The sequence below is a fragment of the Hypanus sabinus genome, chromosome 6 (genome assembly GCF_030144855.1).
Source record: "Hypanus sabinus isolate sHypSab1 chromosome 6, sHypSab1.hap1, whole genome shotgun sequence".
Classification (NCBI taxonomy): domain Eukaryota; kingdom Metazoa; phylum Chordata; class Chondrichthyes; order Myliobatiformes; family Dasyatidae; genus Hypanus; species Hypanus sabinus.
This window is the reverse complement of record NC_082711.1, coordinates 55,103,564-55,128,024: the sequence shown is the minus strand read 5'-3', so window position 1 is coordinate 55,128,024 and position 24,461 is coordinate 55,103,564. Positions and strand designations below refer to the sequence as shown.

Below are 24,461 nucleotides of genomic sequence, written 5' to 3'. Positions count from 1 at the left end.
AGAAGAAACACCAGTGTTTTAATACTATCAGTTTGTACTCCTTCCCCATACATTATCCAAGACTAACTTTCCTCTTGCACAATGCCCTCACATCAACTTTCTCCACCTTGGTTGATGTGCTTCATTGTACCTACCTCCAAATAGTGCCATGATACAATTTCACCCAATTGCTTAGGACTGTCACCAGTCATTCCTTTGAGAGAAAAAGTATAAACATATTGCCACAAAACCGCAGAGCACATTTTATGAAGGCACTCTTACCCGATACTTCAAAAACATAGCCTGGTAAAAATCTGTGCAACACTTACAGTGTCATCAGGTCGATTTGCCTGTTCTCCAAATAGGAACTGTAGATTCTAATTCAATATGTTAGAAGACAGCATTGATTCTTACCTTCCCTCATCTCTGCTCCTCCATTCCCATGTACCAAAGATAAGAATAGCACTCTAGCAGCCTGGGTTTATGTGATGCTGAGGAGTGAAAGTACAGTATAGCTCAATATAATGCCTGTAAATGATTTAATGAAAGGTTTTTTTTTGATGAAAGGGTAGAATCTCTTACTGCAACAATTAGAATAAGATAAGCCTTAGACCGGGGGTCGGCAACCTGCGGCTCCCGAGCCATTTGTGGCTCTTTCACCTCTGTGCTGCGGCTCCCTGTGGCTTTGGGAAATAATTGGTCAGTATTTAATTAAAATGTATTTTATGTTAGTTTGTTAGCTTTTGAAATGTAATTCTAAATTTGAAGATTATGGTGATCTTGTACAATCTAAGTGTGGCGACATCCGAAACGGCTCACAATTAGCCAGCATTCCGGCTAAGGGAGATAGCCTACGGGGGTTTGTGAGTACGCGTCTTTTGCAGCATCTGCGTCCATGGGGGCTGGGTTGAGAGAGGCTTAAAAGCAAGGCTGTTTAGTTCGAATAAAGCTATCTTTGACTGCAGTTTACTGACACCGCTACAACGTGTTTTTATCGCTGGCTGTCCAGACGGAAGGTGCTGAAACGCTTTGTCGCGTGTCTGGAAGAAGTGAAAACTTTCCTGGGCAGCAAAGGGCTCACCTTTCCTGAGCTGGAACAGCCAGAGTGGCTGGAAAAGCTACACTTCATGGTAGACATGACAGCGCACCTGAACACGCTGAACACAGCTCTTCAGGGGTAAGGACGTACAGCCCTGCACATGTTGGAGGATGTTTTGGCATTCGAGCGCAAGTTGACAGTGCTTGCCAGAGATTTACAGAAAGGCACTTTGTCTCACTTCCCCAATTTGAGAGAGTTCAAACAAGGTCACGACATGATAATTTCAGAGTATTTACATTCTGCAATCATCGCAATGCAAACATCGTTTGGGAAACGCTTCTCTGAGTTCAGAGAGGAAAAAAACACATTATCCTTCCCGGTCACTCCCTTAAGCATCGATCCTTCCCTACTGAATACGACTGCATTGGCAGGTGTGAGTCAACCTGATCTTGAGATGGAACTGGCCGACATAGCCGACAAAGACATATGGGTGTCCAAGTTTAGACGCTTGACAGCAGACCTTGAAGATGTTGCCCGTTCTTGCTCAGAAACACAAATGGAGTGATATTGAAAACCTTCCAAAACCGGACAAACTTGTGTTCGAAACATTTATGTAAACATTAAAAAGTATGCGCTTTGAGTCCTGTCGATCTTTGGATCCACATATGTAAGTGAGCAGGTGTTCTCCAACATGAACTTTATTAAAAACAAACATCGCGCATGCCTCACAGATGACAGCTTGCGATCCTGTGTAAAGATGAAGGTGACGTCATACAGCCCTGATGTGCAGACGCTGTGCGCTGAGGTCCAGGAGCAGAAATCCCATTAACCAAGTATGATAAATATTTTAATTGCCTATTATTTTATGTGTATTCATATTTTTTCATTGTTCAGTGAAATAGTCCTTTTATTTTTCAGGCTGACAGCTGGCTGATGTTATTTTTGGTTTGCTGCTGGCGGAAAATTTAAGTTCGGCGTTTTTCATAAATACAAGAAGGACTCAAATAGACATTGAGTATTTTACTTTAAAGTAACTTTCAACCCAACGTCTTTTTTTCGGAGTTCAAAATGTTTTTGTTGCATGCAGAAATGTAATTTCGTTTTCTCTGCAGGAGTTCATCAATTTCATAAATGCAACACATTATAGTTTGTTTATACATAGCATAAAGGCAAAAAAAACGTTGTATGCAGTGTTATTTCATTTTAAATGTCAAACGGGTTTTGCGGCTCCCAGTGTTTTCTTTTCTGTGGGAAACGGGTCCAAGTGGCTCTTTCAGTGGTAAAGGTTGCTGACCCCTGCCTTAGACCCAAAAAGAGATTGTCATATCCTCATTTTGTCTACAGGTGGCAGTAGTAGAAAGGAATTCACATATCCTACATTTATGAATGATGATGAGCAAGAAAGTATTATAATTCTACATCTCCCTGCTTCCACAACTTCACTTCCTACTGTGTAGGAAAACATTAGTGTTTTCACCCACTATTTGTAATCCTCATTCATTCCTTTCTTTTCCCTACCTATATCAATCCATTCTACATTTTTCTTCGTCTTCTTATGTGCCTTTCCTTCCTCAACATATCTTGGCCCAGCTATTCAATCTCATTTGATCTGACTATTTCATTATTTATGGTTTAGTAGAGACACAAGCATGCAAGTGATTGAAAGTAAAGCAGCAAACAGACGCTGCTCAACCCATTAAGTTCCACCAGCAGATTGCTGTTGCTACATATAAAGTTTAGTATACAGACTCCACAGAACATGTAAAATGTGACTTGACTTACAGTAACTGATAATTTAGACTTCATACCTTTCCTTGCAACTGATCATGTTTCCATCAGATTCAGAATTCTACAAAATTGCTCAGAAAGCTTAATATTATTTTCATCTGACAGTATTTCTTCCACTAAAATTTCCAAATTGACTTTATACACACACAGTATTAATTTCATACATTAAATTTCATTCTGCATCATACAAAGTCTTGCTCAAAGATCTTCCTCCAACAGTCATCAATTTTACCTGAAGCCAAATGGATGGGCTAGGACCCAGTGGAGACAAGCGGCCAGCCAACCAATCAGAATAACCAGTGAGACCAAAATAATTACGAGCACTCGGCAGAATCAACACTCAGTTGTCCACTCTTAATGTCACCTTGACTGGTGACAGAATGATTGTGGCCCAACCTCCAGGCGCTGTGAAAAACTCTACAAACAAGCATATTTGTACAAAGCCAGGGTATTTTGAATTAATTTCATATATTTAATTACAGCAGAACTATTTTTTTCCAAATCAATATTAGCAGAGCTCTTATGCATTTCTGTGTGCATTTGATGGAACATGTAAATTATAAAAGAGCTCTGACTGTCCTTGATCTGGTTTTGTAGACACACCAGACACACCAAGGCCCTAATCCCCTCGTTTAAGGTTATAGCAGTAAAGAGGTTGAGGTACCTTCACTCCATTTACACTGAACGGATTCACTGGAATATTTGTTACATTACTGTGTAAACTCCAAAACAAAGAAACAAAGAAAATTACAAAGGAGTTGGAGTTTCTGGCTGGGGTGGGGGTGCAGGGAGGAAGGGTGGAGGGTACACATCATTTAATGGAAACTGAGGCATCTCGGAAGGGAATTTAATTACATTATAATGTGAAGGGATAGAAGTTCAATAACAGATATTGATAAGAAGTTAAGAGAAAAGATTTGAAATACATTTGAGGAGTGGTTTGGGGAGTTAATAGTAACAGTTGTGGAGAGATTTGGTAAGAGTAAAGTTTGCACTCAGATGCAGTGACCACTCAGGGTCCAACCAAAGATGCACTGATTCATCTTGTAAGAACTTTTATGATTGCAAGTCACTGCTGGATGCCAACAAGAAGAAGTTCTGCAGAACTATTTCATCAGCAAGTTGCTTGAGAGCGACGGAATTGGACTTATTGTGTGCTATTGTTGTGTTGTCGCCTGGGCTTGTTGTGCCTCATTGTGCAGAGATGGTACACAAACCAAGAACTGAGCGAGTGATTGCCTTGGATGTATTTATTGTATAGAAGAGTGGAAGTCCAGTTCACTGATTCATTGGCATGTCAAGGCCGACAGCAGGTGGGGATGGGTAGTTGCACTGCCTCATTTGTGGCAAGGACTATCCCTCAGCCATGGGGTTGCCTCAAATGCAATGACCTGTTTCAGTCACCCGGGGAGAAAGAAGGGACGTCTTTTGGGTGCAATGGAATTCATGTCGGGTTGGAGGCTGCACCCTCCCCGCAGTGCTGCCCTCTGCTGTTCATTCAGTGGATGAACAAGCTAACCAGGATCATCTCCACTCAGGGACTAGGGTTGTATTACTTTTCTTCTTTCCAACTGTATGTTTCTTTCCAAAGTTGTAACCATAGGTGATGGGAGCTGTTGGTGCCAGGTACGATGGCTTTTCACACACAACAGTCTCTAGAATTTAAAGGGAATGGAATACAAAACAAAAAAACATCGAGTAAGCAGCAGTTCTTTGGGCTAAAATGCCTTGTTATTAAGAGAGATCAGAGGAGAATGGCCAGACTAATTCAAGCTAAGAGAAAGAACAACAGTAAGTCAAATAACCATATATTACAACAGTGGTGTGTAGACGAGTATCACTGAACACACGGCACATACATGGAACCTTGAAGAGGATGGGCTACAGCAGCAGAAGACCACGTACACCCAGTGGCAACTTGGTTTGGTACAGGTTGTATGCAATGTCAAAAACGATCAATTTTTGTGTGACATTCACTTAGTGTTGTAGTGTTGTATCCATTTCATATTTTTAAAAACAAAAACCTTACGTCCAAATTCCATAAACAAGTAAAACATTTCATTTGTTTGATGAAACAACTTATGCATCAAAGTGCTTTTTGACTGTCCATTCTTCAAATAGATTTTACATTTGGTCTTGTGTTACCATCTTCAGTAACTGTTCTCACTTCTCCTTATGAATCATACAGGCACACAGCAGAGAAACTGACCAGACCAAATGCAATGCCCATCTACATTAATCCCATATCCCTCAGATCATGCTTTCATATCCAAGCACCTGTCCAAACACTTTTTAAATGCCTCCTTAACCACCTCTTGCAGCTCAAAGCCAATAACCAGCACACTCACTCCCTCTCATTGAAAACTATAACCTCAGGTCTCTTGTAAATGTCTCCTCTCTCACCTTCAACCTACATGCTCTAGTTTTAGATTCCTACACCCTGGGCAAAAGATTCTGTCCTCTATCCTATCCAAGCCCTTCACAATCTCCTATATTCTTATAGGCCTTAAATATTGCAGAGAGAATCAAGCTGCTTTATCCATGCAATACTGCCTTCCATTCTAGTCAACATATTTCCTGGAATATCTCTATCACTCAATTGCGACCATATCCTTCCTTTAGTGCAGTGAGAAGAGGTGTATAATAGAACCATAGAAAACCTACAGCATAATACAAGCCCTTCGGCCCACAAATTGGTGACGAACATGTCCCTACCTTAGAAATTACTAGGCTTACCCATAGCCCTCTATTTTTCTAAGCTCCATGTACCTAACCAAAAGTCTCTTAAAGGACCCCATCGTATCCGCCTCCACCACCGTTGCCAGCAGCCCATTCCACACACTCACCACTCTCTGAGTAAAAAACTTACCCGACATCTCCTCTATACCTACTCACCAGCACCTTAAACATGTGTCCACTTGCGGCAACTATTTCAGCCCTGGGAAAAAGCCTCTGACTATCCACACGATCAATGCCTCTCATCATCTTCTACACTTCTATAACATCATCTCTAGTCCTCAGTCGCTCCAAGGAAAAAAGGCCAAGATCACTCAACCTATTCTCATAAGGCAAGCTCCCCAATCCAGGCAACATCCTTATAAATCTCCCCTGCACCTTTTCTATGGCTTCCACATCCTTCCTGTAGTGAGGCGACCAGAACTGAGTACAGTAATCCAAGTGGGGTCTGACCAGGGTCCTATATAGCTGCAACATTACCTCTCGGCTCCTAAATTCAATTCCACGATTGATGAAGGCCAATACACTGTACACCTTCTTAACCACAGAGTCAACCTGCACAGCTGCTTTCTGCATCCTATGGACTCCGTCCCTAAGATCCATCTAATCCTCCACACTGCCAAGAGTCTTACTATATTCTGCCATCATATTTGACCTACCAAAATGAACTACATCACACTTATCTGGGTTGAACTCCATCTGCCACTTCCGAGCCCAGTTTTGCATCCTGTCACTGTCCCACTGCAACCTCTGACAGCCCTCCACACTAACCACAACACCTCCAACCTTTGTGTCATCAGCAAACTTACTAACCCATCCCGCCACTTCCTCATCCAGGTCATTTATAAAAATCACTAAGTGTAAGGGTCCCAGAACAGATCTCTGAGGCACACCACTGGCCACCAACCTCCATTCAGAATATAACCTGTCTACAATCACTCTTTGCCCTCTGTGGGCAAGTCAGTTCTGGATCCACAAAGCAATGTCCCTTTGGATCCCATGCCTCCTTACTTTCTCAAAAAGCCTTGCATTGGGTACCTTAGCAAATGCCTTGTTGAAATCCATATACACTACATTCACTGCACTTCCTTCATCAATGTGTTTAGTCACATCCTCAAAAAATTCAATCAGGATCGTAAGGCATGACCTGCCCTTGACAAAGCCATGCTGACTATTGCTAATCATAATATACCTCTCCAAATGTTCATAAATCCTGCCTCTCAGGATCTTTTCCATCAACTTACCAACCACTGACGTAAGACTCACTGGTCTATAGTTTCCTGGGCTATCTCTACTCCCTTTCCTGAATAAGGGAACACCATCCACAACCCTCTAATCCTCCAGAACCTCTCCCATCTCCATTGATGATGCAAAGATCATCGCCAGAGGCTCAGCAATCTCCTCCCTTGACACCCACAGTAGCCTGCAGAACCTCTCATCCGGTCCTGGTGATTTATCCAACTTGATACTTTCCAAAAGCTCCAGCACATCCTCTTTCTTAATATCTACATGCTTAAGCTTTTCAGTCTACTGTAGTCATCACTACAGTCACCAAGATTCTTTTCCATAGTGAATACTTAAGTATTCATTAAGTATCTTTGCTATTTCCTTTGGTTCCACACACACTTTCCCACTGTCACACTTGATAGCTCCTATTCTTTCACATCTTATCCTCTTGTTCTTCATGTACTTGGGGTTTTTCCTTAATCCTGCCCGCCAAGGCCTTCTCATAGCCCCTTCTGTCTCTCCTAATTTCCTTCTTAAGCTCCTTCCTGTTAGCTTATGATCCTCTCGATCTCTAACATTACCTAGTTCTGAGCCTTTTGTAAGCTTTTCTTTTCTTCTTGACTAGATTTATTACAGTCCTTGTACACCATGGTCCCTGTACCCTACCATAACTTTCCTGTCTCATTGGAACGTACCTATGCAGAACTCCACACAAATATCCCCTGAACATTTGCCACATTTCTTCCATACTTATCCCTGAGAACATCTGTTCCCACTTTAGGCTTCCAATTTCCTGCCTGATATCCTCATAATTCCCCTTACTCCAATTAAACACTTTTCTAACTTGTCTGTTCCTATCTCTCTCCAATGCTTTTGTAAAGGAGATAGAATTATGATCACTATCTCCAAAATGCTCTCCCACTGAGGGATCTGACACCTGACTAGGTTAATTTCCCAATACCAGATCAAGTACAGTCTCTCCTCTTGTAGGGTTATCTACATATTGTGTTAAGAACCCTTCCTGCACACACCTAACAAACTCCACCCCATCTAAACTCCTCACTCTAGGGTGATGCCAATCGATATTAGGGAAATTAAAATCTCCCATCATGACAACTCTGCTATTATTACACCTTTCCAGGATCTGTTTCCATATCTGCTCCTCGATATCTCTGCTACTAATAGATGGCCTATAAAAAACACCCAGTAAAGTTATAGACCCCTTCCTGTTCCTAACCTCCATCCCCAGAGACTCCGTAGACAATCCCTCCACGGTGTCCACCTTTTCTGCAGCCGTGACACTATCTCTGATCAACAGTGCCACACCCCCACCTCTTTTGCCTCCCTCCCCTTTCTGAAAAATCTAAAACCTGACACTTGAAGTAACCATTCCTGTCCCTGAGCCATCCAAATCTCTAATGACCACCTCATCATTGCTCCAAGTAGTGATCCACGCTCTAAGCTCATCTGCTTTGTTCAGAATACTCCTTGCATTAAAATAGACACATCTCAAAGCTTCGGTCTGAGCGCATCTCTTCTCTCTCACCTGTGTATCCTCCCTCTCACTCTGCCTACAAGCATTCTCAATTTGTGAGCCAACCTCCTCTTCCCCAGTCTCCTCAGTTTGGTTCCCACCCCCCAACAATTCTTGTTTAAACTCTCCCCAGTAGCCTTAGCAAACCTCCCCGCCAGGATATTGGTCCTCCTGGGATTCAAGTGCAACCTGTCCTTTTTGTATAGGTCATACCTGCCCCAAGAGAGGTCCCAATGATTCAGAAATCTGAATCCCTTCCCCATGCTCCAATCCCTCAGCCACGCATTTATCCTCCACCTCATTCTATTGCTATTCTCACTGTCACATGGCACAGACAGTAATCCGAGATTACTACCTTTGCGTACCTGCTTCTCAATCTCCTTCCCAACTCCCTGTAGTCTTGTTTCAGGACCTCTTCCCTTTTCCTACGACTTCTGGCTGTTCTCCCTCCCATTGCAGGATACCTTGGATGCGATCTGAAACATTCCAGACCCTGGCACCTGGGAGGCAAACTACCATCTGTGTTTCTTTCCTGCGTCCACAGAATCTCCTGTCTAACCCCTAACTATAGAGACCCCTATCACTACTGCCATCATCTTCCTTTCCCTACCCTTCTGAGCCACAGGGCCAGACTCTGTGCCAGAGGAACAGCCGCTGTCGCTTCCCCCAGGTAGGATGTCCACCCCCTCCCAAATACTACTCAAACAGGAGTACTTATTGTCCAGGGGGACAGCCACAGGGGTACTCTTTAGTACCTGACTCTTCCCCTTCCCTCTCCTGACCGTGACCCACTTGTCTGTCTCCTGTGGCCCCAGTGTGACCATCTGCCTATAACTCCTTTCTATCACCTCCTCGTTCCCCCGGTCATCAAGCTGCATCTCCAGTTCCCAAACTCAGTCCCTAAGGACTCAACACACCAGGTGCAGATGAGGCCGTCTGGGAGACTGGGAGACTCCAGGACCTCCCGCATCTGACACCGAGCACAGAAAATTGGTCTCACACACATACTACTTCCTTTCTGCAATTATCACAGTTAAACCTACCTTGCCTCATCCAGTTATCTTCTAAGCCCATTCAGCCAAATCCTTATCACTCTGCTGCCTCTCACTCCGCTGCCCGCTCTGAATGCTGCCTGCTGGATATGGCGGTCTTTTAAACTTCTCCCGTTTTACTGGCTGACATCATGCACCTGCGCAATCTTGCCTCTCTTTTACCACGAGTAGTAAAACTGCCTTCACTCCAGAAATCCTTAGCCATTTATCCACATATTCTATATACCAAGTAAAAGCTAACCAATGTTTTATACAACTGCAGTATGACATCCTAACACTTACAGTCAGTGTCTAGTCCTACGAGGAGAAGCAGACCAAATGCTTTCACTACCTTATCTATTTGTTTTGAAGTTTTCAAGAAGCTATGAACCTGCCCACCATGTGTCTCTCCAAATCAGGGGTTCCCAACCTTTTTTATGGCATGGACCAATACCATTAAGCAAGGGGTCAGCGGACGCAAGGTTGAGAACCTCTGCTCTGATTCAACACTCTTAAGGTCCCAGCAAGTTACTCTATTTATCCTAACAGAATTCATTATTTCATGCTTGTATGGATTAAATTTTATCTGCTGCTACTGCACCTTATTTTTTATCTGATCCAGATCCTGCTGTATCTTTGTTCAACATTTTTTGCTATCTATGGCTTGCAACTGTATTGGTGAAAAGAATCAGATGTTTGATAAGAATCTGTACTTAATGCGTATTGCTTCCTTTGTCACCAGTGATACAAACTGAATTGGTTTAATATAATGAGTTGTGCATTTTGTCATATTTATCCATCTTGTTTTGTTGCAGTGCTGATATCAAGAGGGGAAGAAAATGAGAGCTTCACACAGACTAATATTTTAAGTCTTTGTCACTCTCTCTCTCTTTGCATTATGATAAAACGTTATGAGTGAATACACCAAGCATCCTAGAAGTATACCATTGAAAAACATTGAAGAAATAATCAAAAACTGCTGGTTGAAGACTTGCATTCGTTACTATATCTTAAAGTACTTCACTGAAGCAAAATTTGAGAGAACCATAGATGTCATTAAGATCACGGAGATTCTTAACAAGGAAAGACATTTGTGAGTTTTAATACAAAGGAATAAAATTATTTGAATCATGTAAATCGGGTGAAAAAGGAAATTTGAAATTCAAGTCTTAAGAGCAAAAATCATAGAGGAATTTTAAAGAAAGAATACAAATATTAAAAATAATCATATGTTACAGTATCAACAATAATAAATAATAATCAGGTCCAGAGATGATCAGAAGATGGAACTTTTATAATTAATACCCTGACTGATAAAGACAAGCAGGCCATATAATACCAGAAGACAGGAGTAGAATTAGGCCATTCAGCCACTCGAGCCTGCTCTGCCATTCCATCATGGCCGATTCATTATTCCTCTCAGTCTAAATATCCTATCATTTCCTTTTGTCTTAAAGATTTGAGTGACATCTCCAATTTTCCAGTCCAATCTTGAAAGATAATTATGAATGCATCCACAATCTCTTCAACTGCCTCTTTCAAAGCACAGGGATGTAGTACATCTTGTTCAGACTTTTCAACTTCCCAAGCACCTTCTCCATAGTAATAGCAACTAGACTTACTTCTAACACCTGACTCACTCAAAATTCTGGAACGTTGCTAGTGTTTTCCACAGTGAAGACTGATACAAAATGGTTCAATTTTGTTTGCTATTTCTTTGATTCCTCCCCCCATTACTACTACTCCAGTGACATTTTCCAGTGGTCCAATATCTACTCTCACCTCTCTTTTGCTCCATATATTTGAATAAAAAACCTTTTGTATCCTCTTTTAATGGCTCGCTTACCTTCATATTTCACCCTTTCTCTCCTTCTGTTGATTTTCAAAAGCTTCCAAATCCTCTATCTTTCTATTAATTTTTGCTATTTTAATGCCTCACTTTTCCTTTCAGGCTGTCTTTGACTTCCTTTGTCAGCCACAGTCAAGTCGTCCTCCTTTAAAAATACTTCAACTTTGGAATTTATCTATCTTGCACTCTCCAAATATATCTCGAGAACTCCAGCTATTGCTGTTTGTTCATTCTCTCTCTCTCTGGGTGAATTTGAATATGTCTCCCAGGTATTCTACAAACTCCCTCTCTTTAGATCCAGCACAAACCTGAATTTCCCAATATACCTGGATATTGAAATCCCCTATGACTATCATAACATTGCCCTTTTTACACACCTTTCTATCTCCCATTGTAATTTATACCTCACATCCTGGCTACTGTTCAGAGCCCTATATATAACTCCCATCAAGGAGATTTTAACTTTGCAGTTTCTTTACTGTATCCTCAAGGATTCCACATCATTTGACCTTATGTCATGTCTTCCTCAGGATTTGATTTCATTCTTTTTACAAATAGAGTCACCCCCCCCCCCCCACCCGCCTACCTTCTTGTGCTTTTGATATAAGGTATATCTTTGGATGTTAAGCTCCCATCTGTGATCTTCTCTCAGCGAAGCCCAAGATATCATACCTACCAATCTCTAGTTGTGCTTCAAGATAATTTATCCTTACACTGCATGCATTCAAATAAAACACCTTCAGTCCATATGCCTTCCTTACCACCCTATCCACCTATGTTGCCACTTTCAGAGATCTATGGACTTGTTCCCCAAGACTCCTCTGTATGGACTTGCCACTTGCTGTATACTTTTCCCTTATACTTGTCCTCCTAAAATACAATAGCTGTCATCTGTCTGGATTAAACTCCATTTTTCCATTTCTCTGCCAAAATTTCCTGCTGTACCATCTATATTCTGCAGTAGCCTTTTGCAAACTTCCATTATGCCATCTACAACTCATCCAATATTGATGTTACTTATGTACCCAATAATCAAACAACCTACTCCTTCACACCAGTGGAATCCAAGTGGTAGAACACTGCTTAGAGTTAGACCTCCAGTCACAAAAACACCTTCTACCCTGTTTCCTCTGGCCAAGCCAATTCTGAACTTATTTAACAACTCACTGTGGAACCCATGTGACTTAGTCCTCTGGATAAACAGACGGTGAGGACCTTGTCAAATGCTTTACTTAAGTTCTTGCAGACAAAATCCTTTGCCCTACAATCATTTGTCTTCATCACTTCCTCAAAAAAACTAAATCAGATCTGTGTGGCAGGACCATCACTGCACAGATCTAGACTGAATATCCTTGATAATTCAAAACACAAAATGCTGGCAGAACTCAGCAGGCCAGACAGCATCTATGGGAGGAGGTAATAACGATGTTTCGAGCCGAAACCCTTCATCAGGAGTGAAGTAACATGGGATGGTTGAGGGGGGATGAAAAGTGGGGGGAGGGATAAAGTAGAGAGCTGAGAAGTGATAGGCTGGAGGGAAATGGGCTAGGGGGAAGGTGGAGAATTATGGGAAATAAAAGAGAAAGAAAGGTAGGGCTGGGGGGAGATTATAGTGAGGGGGGAAAAAGAGAGAGAAAGAGAACCAGACTAAAATAATCCCAAGTTACTTCACTCCTGATGAAGGGTTTCGGCCTGAAACATCGTTATTACCTCCTCCCATAGATGCTGTCTGGCCTGCTGAGTTCTGCCCGTGTTTTGTGTTTTTTATTTATTTCCAGCATCTGTAGATTCACTCGTGTATCCTTGATAATTCCATGTTCTTTTTTCAAGTATGAGTAAATCCTCTCCCAAAAAATCTTATCAAATCACTTCTTTACCACTGATGCAAGTCTCACCTTTCTATGATTTTTTGCTTGCTTACTCTCACTTTTTTTAAAAAAAGTAACAAAAGTTATCTGTTGCCCACAGACACAAGAGATTCTGCAGATGCGACCTGAACTGTTGAGTTTCTCCAGCATGTTTTTTGTGTGTGTTGGTGTCTCAACCATGGCTATTTCTGGCATCCCCCTGCATTTACATGGGATCATAGTGGTAAGCCATGAGTGAAACTGGAGACCAATATATGATTATTATAGGTTTGGAAACAATTTGTCATTTGTTCTACTCAGGGTAGGTTTAAAGAAAAAAAATCAATTCTAATACTGACGTTGTCTATATTTGAATAAAAAATTAAAATGGGTTTAGGGACTGGTGTTTTTATTTATTAGCAATACAGTGCAGAATAAGCCTCTTCTGGCTCTTTGAGCCATGCTCTCCCAGCAACCCAACAATGCCAATTAACCCTACTCTAGTCATGGGACAATTTACAATGACCAATTAGACTACCAGGAAGGTCTTTAGACTGTGGGAGGAAACCGGAGTATGTGGCGAAAACCCACACATTCCATGGGGAGGAGACTCCTTACAGAACGGTGCCAAAATTGAAATCCCAAACTCCAGAGATGTACAAGCATCACGCTAACCACCACACTACCATGGCACCCAATAATAATAAATAATAATAAAGGAACTGATCCTGAATCTAAGGAACATTGGAAAATGATTACCAATGCATCCGCAATTTCCTGAGCCACCTCTTTTAGAACCCTCAGATGCAGACCATCTGGACCCGAGGATTTATTAGCCTTCAGTCCTATCAGTCTACTCATCACAGTTTCTTTCCTAATGTCAATCTGTTTCAATTCCTCTGATACCTTATGACCCTGGCCCATCCATACATCTGGGAGATTGCTTGTGTCCTCCCTGGTGAAGACAGATCTAAAGTACGCATTAAATTCTGTTGCCATTTCCCTGTTTCCCATAACAATTTCTCCCAATTCATTCTTCAAGGGGCCAACATTGTTCTTAACTATCTTCTTTCTCTTCACATAGCTGAAAAAGCTTTTGCTATCCCCTTTTATATTCCTGGCTTGACTGAGCTCATACCTAATTTTTTCTCTCCGTATTGCTTTTTTAGTTAAGATCCAAATTAGAGGGTACAGTACAAATTCTTGCACCCCAGCACAATATGAAGGGTACAATACAGAGTTGGTGGTGCAATTGTTTAGCCGATATACAAAATAAGGCCATAAGATCCACTGGGCCCATCTTGAAGGTAGCCTCAAGGACTTGGCCACAATTCTTCTGTATGACATTCGTATTAGAAGAGATCATTATATTGTTCCTTGTCGAAAAAAACTGTATACAAATGTGTTTTCTTAAATTACACTAGTGACTTAAATTCAAAGGAAATTCATTGGATGGAATGGGTTTGTGGATATGCTGAGACTGTGAAATCAGCAAGTGTTATGACCTTACTTAGTAATTCTATATAAGAGCTTGAGATATTTGGTGGGTAAAATGTATGTGTTTAATAGATCTACATTGGAAGAAGATGGTGCTGGCCAACAACCTGACCAAGGGAGACATCCTCCAGATGGTTCACAAAACTACTTCTTTCACTTCTTTTTCTTTTAAATGTGGTTCTACTACTGTTGGAGCCTGCGATCTACATTTTGCTGGTACGGTTTCGGGATGCAAGAGTGACTTGACACTTTGCTGTCTCCGAAGGAAGTTAGTTGAGGTTCCAAGCAAAGTGTGCAGCATCCTGGAAGGCCGTGAAGCCTGGAGACATGATCAACTCCATTTCTCTCTGATATCGATGACTAAGGCATTGCAGAAATTTGAAATCAACAAGGCTGAGAGCCAATGTTCTCTCCAATTTGTAATGACTAGTGTGCATGAAATTCTTGTGCTGTGCAATTTTTTTGCCCCATAAAAAATGTGCACACTGAATTTTATATATAGAGGAATGCATTTTAAAAGTAAGCAAAACACTGTCTATAAGCATTTTGATCTCCTTGGGGTTTGATCATTTTTGCTCTCATTCAGCTGAACTCCCACAAAACATACATAGCAGGCCTATAGTGGGTAATTAAGGATTCTCCTCCCGGAGCTTTAGTACAACGTCCATATGTGATTTGCTTGCTAAATAACACTTCAAAAAGTCAAATTTCCAAATATTACTCCACTTCTTCCCACTTGCAAATTCTCCAGCAATTTTTGCATCACAACAATACATGCAGGTAACACCAGTTTTTGTATTATACAAAAATATTGGATTTTTGTATTATACAAAAATGGATTTCTTGTGGCTGCACGTTCCTGACCTCATGAGCTTTCAGTGTAGTGGTTTCTACTGTTTCATTAAGCTATTCCACTTTAAATGAACTAACTTTTCTTCTGCACTTCATGCCCCTTGCTTCTTTGGAGTTTGTTGTAGTATATATATATATACCAGCTCTAAAACCTTCAGACAAATCATTACAAACTCCTCATTATCAACACCGTCTGCATCAAAAAAACAGAAAAGGAAATGTGATTGTGTACGATCATGAAATATACGTAACATACCAACGAGGTAGAGGGTGACAATCTTTTGAGCGCAGTTTATCTTCCTTTATGTGCTAGTAGCAAAAGATATGTGCATCCACAAGCATACACCTCAGAGGGATGAGAGTTGAATGTGGGCTGGTGTTCAGTGTCGAGTACCTGTGGGTGATCAGTGCACCTTTCCCTCTTGCTTGATGCTCCCAGAGGAAGGTGTCTGCATGCGATGGCCTCTCTCCCTCCCTCTCTCTCACCTGCTGCTCCCAGAGGAAGAGTCAGCATATGAACAGTCTCTTTCTCTCTCGATGCTGCCAGAATACTGGATCTTGGACCAAGTTTAATCAACATGGTTTGTGGACCGGACTCTGTATTTCATGTTATGGTGTTTCTGCTTTATTTTCTGTTGCTATTTTGTGCACCTGGCTCTGCAGCCTGCAGATAATGAAAACACAGTGCCTAGTTGGGCTGAACTGAGAGCCCTGAATATGCCTGAACTCGTTTGATGACTTTGTGGTTTGGTGTTTTATATTCTGTGTTTTTCACTCTTGTTTGTAACATTTGAGTGATCTGTTTTGTTTTTGCATGTTGGGGTTTGATATTTTTCTTTGAATGGTTTTCTTTGTTTCATGGTTGTTTGAGGGAAGATGGACTTCAAGCATACATACTTTGATAGTAAAATCTGAAAAATCAAAACTGACAAATGCTGAAAATCTATAATGAAAAGACACCAGGGTGGAAACATGTAGTAGGTCAGGGAGCATTTGCGGAAAGAGACATTGTATTAACATTTCAGACTGAACATCCCTTTATCAGTATTTTCTTAGGAATGTACTCTCTCCATATCGTGCAGTACTTTTTTTGTATCTTTTCTCAAATTGCAGTAACAACGTTTACATTAAAAAAAAGCAATGAAACTAAGTAGACACTTAGTAGACACATTACGGCTCTTGGGTTTTTCTTTTGATTCTTTTCTGGAGTTACCACACATAACAGTATGGCCAGCACAGCAAAGGCTGTGAATGTTCTGGAAGCTTTGAAAAACAGTAGGATAGATAAATTGACAGTGCCACATAGGATATAATCCAGGTATTTCAGGAAGCGTGGGAAAAGCTGCCGAACACTTAGCAATGATCTTTGCATACAACTAATAATAATACTGTAATAGTAATAAGCACTTTATTGATCCCAAAGGAAATTATTTCATTACAGCAGCAACACTTAAAATCACACGTAGCAATAATAAATGAATATATTAACTATTAATAAAATACAGAATAATATACACAATATTAATGTACCAATGTGCAATACTGTATGAAATAGTAAAATAGAGACTACTGAACTATGATGTTTGTTCTCTTGTCTCACAAAGATGAACTGTTGTACATGTTTATTGCATTTGGTAAAGATTTTCTGTGATGATCCTCGTGACAGCGGAGCTGAATGAGTCCGTTTGAAAGGGTGCTCCGTTGTTTATTCAGTGGGTCATGGAGAGGATGAGCCAGATTGTCCATATGGATAACAGTATGTTTAGTGACCTTCTCTCCACCATTAACTCAAAAGAGTCTGGGTTGTAGCCAAGGACAGATACAGTATTCTTGATGAGTTTATTTAGTCTTTCTGCATCACCAGCACCGCTGCTGCTCCCCCAACATAGCACTGCAAAGAAGTCTGCACCCACTACTACAGGGTGGTACAAGACCCCCAACATCCTGCTGCACATATTGAAAGATCTTAGCAAATGGAGTCTTCCCCTTCTTGTAAACAGCCTTGGTGTTGGCTTTCCCATCAACTGTTACCGAGGTGAAAACACAAGTATTTGTACTCCTCCACAAATGCAACCTCTTCTCCCAGAATGTATACAGGACTTGCCACAGTCCTCTTCCTCCTAAGAACAATCACCATCTCCCTGGGTTTGGCCACAGTCAGGAGCAGGTGATTCCTCCCACACCACTCCACAAGCTTGTCCACCAGTCCTCTGTACTCCTGCCCATCTCTGATACACTCAACCACCGCAAAGTCATCAGAGAATTTTTACAAGTGACTAGACTCAGATTTGTCCTGAAAGTCTGTGGTGTACAGTGTGAACAAAAACAGAGACAGGCAGTCCATTGTGGTGGCACTCACCACCATCTCAGACAGAGAACTACCCAGCTGTACAAACTGGGGTCTATCTGTCAGGTAGTCAGTAATCCAGGAGATAGTTGATTTATCTATGACCATTCTTTGCAGCTTCTTGCTCAGAAAAAGTGGCTGGATTGTATTAAAGGCACTAGAGAATTTTTTTTAATGGCCATAGAGTAATACAAGAGGGTGGAAAACTGTTATTTCTTTGTTCAAGAAAGGCATCGGGGATAATCCTAGGAGTTGGAGACCAGAGTTTCTGTAGTGAACAAACTGTTGGAAAAGTTTCTTAGGAACAGAATTTATGAGCATATGGAGAAGCCGTCTTATTAGGGTTAGTCAGCATGCCTATGTGAGGGGCAGATCATGCCTCATGAGCCTAATTGACTTCTTCAAGGAAACTACAAAAGAATTGATGTGGATGTGGTGTGTATGGATTTTATTAAGGTATTTAACAAGCTTTTCTATGGTAGGTTCATACAGAAGATCAGGAGGCATGGGATCCCGGGAAATTTGGCAGTATAGATTAAAAATTATCCTGCCCATAGAAGGCAGAGGATTGTAGTAGACTGAAGGTATTCTATCTGAATGTTGTTGACCAGTGGTGTTCTGCAAGGATCTTTTCTGCTATCCCTGCTCCAAACCAAAGTTGGACATGCACACTGAATTGTAAGGCACTGATGAATGTGGTATAGCAGAAGGACACGGGAATAGAGATCCATAATTCCTTGAAAGCGGCATCAGAGGTAGACAGCATCGTAAAGAGAGCTGTTGGCACATTGGCTTTCATAAATCAGAGCAGTGAGTAAAGGAACTGGGAAACTCTGTTGAAGTTGTACACGACATTCATGAGGCCAAATCTGCAGTATTGCATGCAGTTCTGCTCACCTGTCTGCAGAAAGATATCAATAAATTTTAAAGAGTACAGAGCAAGTTTACAGAGGAAATTGTTGCCAGTACTTAAGGTTCGTAGTTCTAAACAAAGGTTGAATACACCATAAGACACAGAAACAGAATTAGGCCACTTAGCTCAATGAGTCTGCTATGCTATTCTATCATGGTTGATTTATTATCCCTCTCAACCAAAAATTCCTGCTTTTTCCCTAAACCTTTGACACTCTGACTGATCAAGAACCTATCAACCACTGCTATAAGTGTACCAAATAACCAGCTTCAACAACCATCTATGGCAATGAATTCCACAGATTCACCATTATCTGGACAAAGAAATTCCTTGTCTGTTCTAAAGGATTGTTCTTCTATTCTGAGTGTATGCCCTCTGATCTTAGATAGACCCACTATAGGGAATATCTCCTCCATATCCACTAGATAGGCTCAATAGGATTCAATGAGATCCCCCTCATTCTTCTAAACTCCGTGTGTACAGGTTCAGAGGCATCAAGCGCTCATCCATTAACCCTTTCACACTGGGACCATTCTCATGAATGTCCTTTGAACCCTCAACACATCCTTTCTTTAACAAGGGGCCCAAAATCGTTCACACTATTCCAAATGTAGTCTGATCACTTAGCACTTGATTCCATGGTGCAAAGGAGAATGACTGGAGATCTTATAGAGGTATACAAAATGTGAAGGTATATATGCATTAAGTACATATAGACTTTTTCTTCCCATAGGTTGTGTGAGACTAGAGCAGAGGTCATGGGTTTAGGGTGAAAGGTGAAATATTTAAAGGGAACCTTGGGGAAAACTTCTCTCAGATTATGGAAGTGTGGAATAAGCTGCCAGCAGAAGAGTTGGATGCAAGTTTGGTTACAAAATTTGTAAGTTTGGATTGGTACACAGATGACTGGGTATAGAGGACTATGCTCCCAAGTGTGGGTAGATAGGTCTATGCAGAAAGATAGGCCAGCATGCACTAAATAGGCCAAAGGGCTTGTTTCTGTTCTTTATGCTCAATGATTCATAGGTGTAAGCATTTAGCCTGAGGTCAATTAGGTACACCTCCTGAATACTAATGAACAATTTGCATATGGAACTATGAAAGTACTTTGTTATTTAAGAGACATTTCTATCTATAATATTTATATTCAAAGAAATCAACTCTTGGAGTTATTTACAAATCCGTCTTTGGGCCTTTGATCTACTGAGAATTTTCTAAAAAGAGGTAATATCAAGCAATTTTGCACTCCCTCAGGATTTCACAGGGATGAGGACCAAGGTTTTCATGCTCAAGCCTCTGGAATAGGAATTGAACTGGGAACATTCTGAGTTGAAAATGCTGTTAACTGAGCCACATCCTAGATTCAGGCTCCCCAATTTAAAACTAACAATAACCAACCATATGTATTGCATCTGCCTTCTGGCAAATCCTTCACATTTGAGTCATGCAAGATCAATCCTGCTATGTATTTACCCACTATTTGAGAATGACTAGTGCATTGAAAATGTTATGTTTATAGTAATGCTCTGGTCAGGTTCACATTGACTACATTTGGGCCACAGTATCTGGAATATCAGGTTTTAATTTTATACCTAGACACCTATCAGAGTGATACATTGGGTGCCAACTTGGCAAATTATTGACATGGATAGAAAAAAAGTGTAAGTGGCAAGAAATTGTGTGAGAATAATAATTATACAAATTGACAATTGCATCAGCTTCAGTTCTGCAGGAATCTATTTGGGGTTGCAACCTGGAACTTATTTATAAAGAAATTAGGTGGTGACATTAAAAACCTAAGTATCAAAATCACTGGCACAGAAGTAATGCCACTTTAGCAGCATGAATGGGATAATTCACTTAGAAAAAGGGACATAAATATACCAAATGAATAAGCAAAGTTTTGGTAGCCACGTTTCAATGCTGGCAAAGTTGATGTCTTCCATTTAAATGATTAAAAGAAGCAGAGAGTGAAGATGAAAAGACTAATGTTTGCATGTGGAGTTCAAGAAAGTTCATGTTCAAAGTAAATTTATTTTCAAAGTGCTCTCCGGAGATTCATTTTCTTGCAGGCAATCACAGTCAATACAAGAAGCACAATAGAATCAATGAACTACATGCAAACAATGATGGATAAACAACCAATATGCAAATCACAACAAATTGTGCAATTGAAAAAGAAAATCAAAACACTTAATAATAGTAAATAATATTGAGAACGTGTGCTGTAAAATCCTTGAAAATGTACATCCATCGTTTGTTGAATCAATTCAGCGTTGGGATGAGTGCCTGATGGTTGAGGGGTAATAACTGTTCCCAAACCTGGTGGTGTGGAATCCAATGCTCTTGTACTTTCTTTATGCTGTCGTTCTGCAAAACAACCCATGTTGTGAAATCACGATGGCCACGTTTCAGAGAGGATTTACTGGGCTTGGAAGGAAATGCAACAAGAATCTGTGGCAACAAATTCAAGGTTGTGAGGCAAGATCGTACAAACCAAGATTTTAGTAAGTTTCAGAGGACAAAGTAGAACTTTGATTTAAGTCTTCATGATATTAAAGAGAACTGATAAATTAGAAAGATAGAAAATTCTTTCTGCCAGTTCAGGAGTCATGGATCACGGTCATTGTAGAAGAATGAAAAGACAGAAAATAAAAACAGGTGAAGTTGAAACTCTTCCATGCAATAGCAAATGATGCAATGTGACTTGCTAATGTTTGTTAACCAGATGTTGTAAGGAAATGGGACAAAGATCATTTGTGTTAAATCCTTGAGTTCTCAGCAGTCTCTCCAGATGTTTATTCCACAAACCATATTGTATTGTTTTCCCTTCAAGATTTATTCCTGAGTATTTCTTTATGACTTCATTAATCTTCTACAATTACCTCTGTTGATTCTTGGTAAAATGTCTTCCTTACCTCCATTCCTGTTCATCCTTATGTTTAAAAGGCACTGCATAAATCCATTTACTGTAATTATAATTAACCAACTTAAAAGTTTGCATTATTTAGATTGGCTTGGCCATAATGGCTTAAGTCACCTGGACCAGATGGACTACATCGCAGAGTCCTGAGAGAGGTTGCTGAAGAGATAATGGATGCATTGGTCATGATCTTTCAAGAATCACTTGATCCTGACGTGGTTCCGGACTACCGGAAAATAACAAATGTCACTCCACTCTTTAACGAAGGAAGACAAAAGGGAGGAAATTATAGGCCAGTTAGCCTAACCTCAGTGGTTGGGAAAGTGCTGGGACTTCATTATTAAGGACAAGGTTTCAGGTTACTTGGAGACTAATGATAAAATAAGTGAAAGTCAGCATGGTTTCTGTCAAGGAAACCTACCGGACATTGAAGAATGTGATAAGGTGGATGTGGAGAGGATGTTTCCTCTGGTGGGTGATTCAGAAGTAGAGGGCACAGCCTCACAATTGAGGGACAACCTTTTAGAACAGAAGTAAGGAAGAATTTTTTTAGCCAAAGAATGGTGAATCTGTGGAATGCTCAGCCAGAGACTGTGATAGAGGCCAAATCCATGGGTATATTCAAAGCAGAAGTTGATAAAATTCCTGATTAGTGGGAGAATCAGGGGATATGGTGAGAGGGCAAGGTGATGGTATGCATTTGAATGGGATCCAGGATTAGCTATGATAAAATGGCAGAGCAGACTTGATGGGCTGAATGGCCTATTCTACTCCTATGTCTTGTGGCTATTTTCTTTAAACACATCAGCACATATTGGTATATAATACTCTAACCAAATGTAATTTAGTTCTTATAATGTAATTGTATTTCACATTTGGGTAGCCATTGCTTATATCCAAGTTTTGGTCTCTGATATATTATGGAAAACTCATTTCATTAAGTTCAGCTACTTGAGAAGCCAGAACTTGGTTTTATGACTGAACACAATGTCACTTGAGTAGATCTCAAAAAGACCACCTTACGCTGCAAATGAGACGAAATCATATGCAGTTTTCTAATAAAATGTTAAACATTTCGTTAAAAACGACCACGCGACTTCACTTCATGAGTACAAATAGAAAAACTTCATAACAAATATTTGTTAACTCCAATTTAAAATCAAAATGTACTTTAATAACGTTGTTAAACAGAGTAACATTTCTAAAGTGTCTCCTCCAGTGTCATTACTGAACACCCAATACTACAACCGTATATATAGTCTGCAATGTAGGATGGGGACAAATAACATATGCACACTGTAACCATTAGACAAATGACAAACGGACTCATGTTTAGTGTCCTTTTTATAGACCCTGCGTACAGATAACGCACTGCTTCGCAGAGAAGTACATTCTAAGCAAGCCGGGGAAATCCGCCGAGGAAAGCAGAACGACCTCCCTTATGGCATGCCCTGTTCAACAGTGTCAATCTATACTTAACAGCAGTTGCGATGAAAAATGACGCACCATCTCTAATTAACCAAATATGGCAATGCGAGACGACCAGTCACTTCTCCATTCAAGACCCACCAACAAAATCGCACATTGATTTTGCTTGTTTAAATAAAATAAACACTAAAGTTAAAGCAGGCCAAACTTCGGAGAAAAGTTTGCAGAAACTCTTGACCCTTAAGGCAAATTTGAGCTGAAAGAACATTGCTGCAAAATAGTTTAGCCAAACCTTTGCAAATGGAAAAAGGCCATTGTAACTTAGCGGTGCAGTGAAGCAGGCAGACTCTTACCCAGCTGTCATGGTAATATTATAGAACGTGAGCCAGGCAGTAGCCAGCGGACTCAAATGCTTCTTTTTACTTTCCTTCTCTTCCACCAAACCATCTTCCTCACTAGGCGCCATAGTTCGATCTGACTAAATGAAGAAAGTTCAGAACAGCTGAAGCCGACAGCAGCCCCGCGCCTCGCTCCCGCTCGAGGACAACCGTGCGCGCGCCTCGCTCCCGCTCGAGGACAACCGTGCGCGCGCCTCGCTCCCACGTAGAGATACGTGGCCGCGCGTTGATAGAGCAAAATTTCCCAAACTTTTCTAACGGCGCAGGTTCCACTGTATTCACTCAACAATATCTAACGTCGCTGATAAATTTTTGAAAATATTTTAATCGAAAATATTTCAATATTATTTGCAAGCTGCGAAATCTGCGTTTGCAATATTGATTGCCAAGACACACCTAAAAGTTAAGAAATTATGTTGCAACTTAATAAAACAATAGTAAAAAGTATTGCATTAACGGTGGCCTTGCTATAAAAAGGATGTAGACTTGTTGGATAGAGGGTAGAAGAGATTCATCAAGAATGGAGTCCACCCAATAAATTTATAGGAGCAGAATTAGGCCACTCAGCCCATTGAGTCTGCTCTGCCATTCCATCATGGTTGATCCCAGATCCCTCTCAACCCCATACACCTGCCTTCTTACTGTAAACTTCGATACCCTGACTGATCAGGAAACTCAAGTCTTGCTTTAAATATACCCACGGTCCTGACCTCCACTGCTGTCTATGGCAGAACACTCTGCAGATTCACAACCCTCTGGCTTAAAAATTTCCTCCTTACCTCTATTCTAAAGGGTCACCTCTCAATTTTGAGGCTGGGCCTCTAGTTCTGGACACCCCCACCACAGGAAACATCCTCTCCACATTCACCTTATCTAGTCTTTTTAACATTCAGTAGGTTTCAGTAAGGTCCACTGCAGGAATACGTAGCCTTTCCATGTTTCCTACTGAAGAGAATAAGCTTTCATTTATCCATGTTATACAGCATCTGCCTGTTGACCAGAAAGAACTACAAATTAGCAATCAAGAATGAGGCAAAGTGGTGAAAACAGACAAAGCAAAAGTCTCTGTTTGT

At 40.8% G+C, this 24,461-nt stretch overlaps 1 protein-coding gene across 1 annotated transcript in view; it reads right to left on the bottom strand.

The window, feature by feature from the left end:
• Positions 1-23,521, bottom strand: part of hacd1 (3-hydroxyacyl-CoA dehydratase 1) — a 72,440-nt gene extending 48,919 nt beyond the window's left edge. The window contains exon 1 of the mRNA XM_059972163.1: positions 23,344-23,521. Coding sequence (XP_059828146.1) covers positions 23,344-23,456 — 113 coding nt within the window. The 5' untranslated portion in view covers positions 23,457-23,521. The remainder of the gene's footprint in view (positions 1-23,343) is intronic.
• Positions 23,522-24,461: the final 940 nt, after the last annotated feature.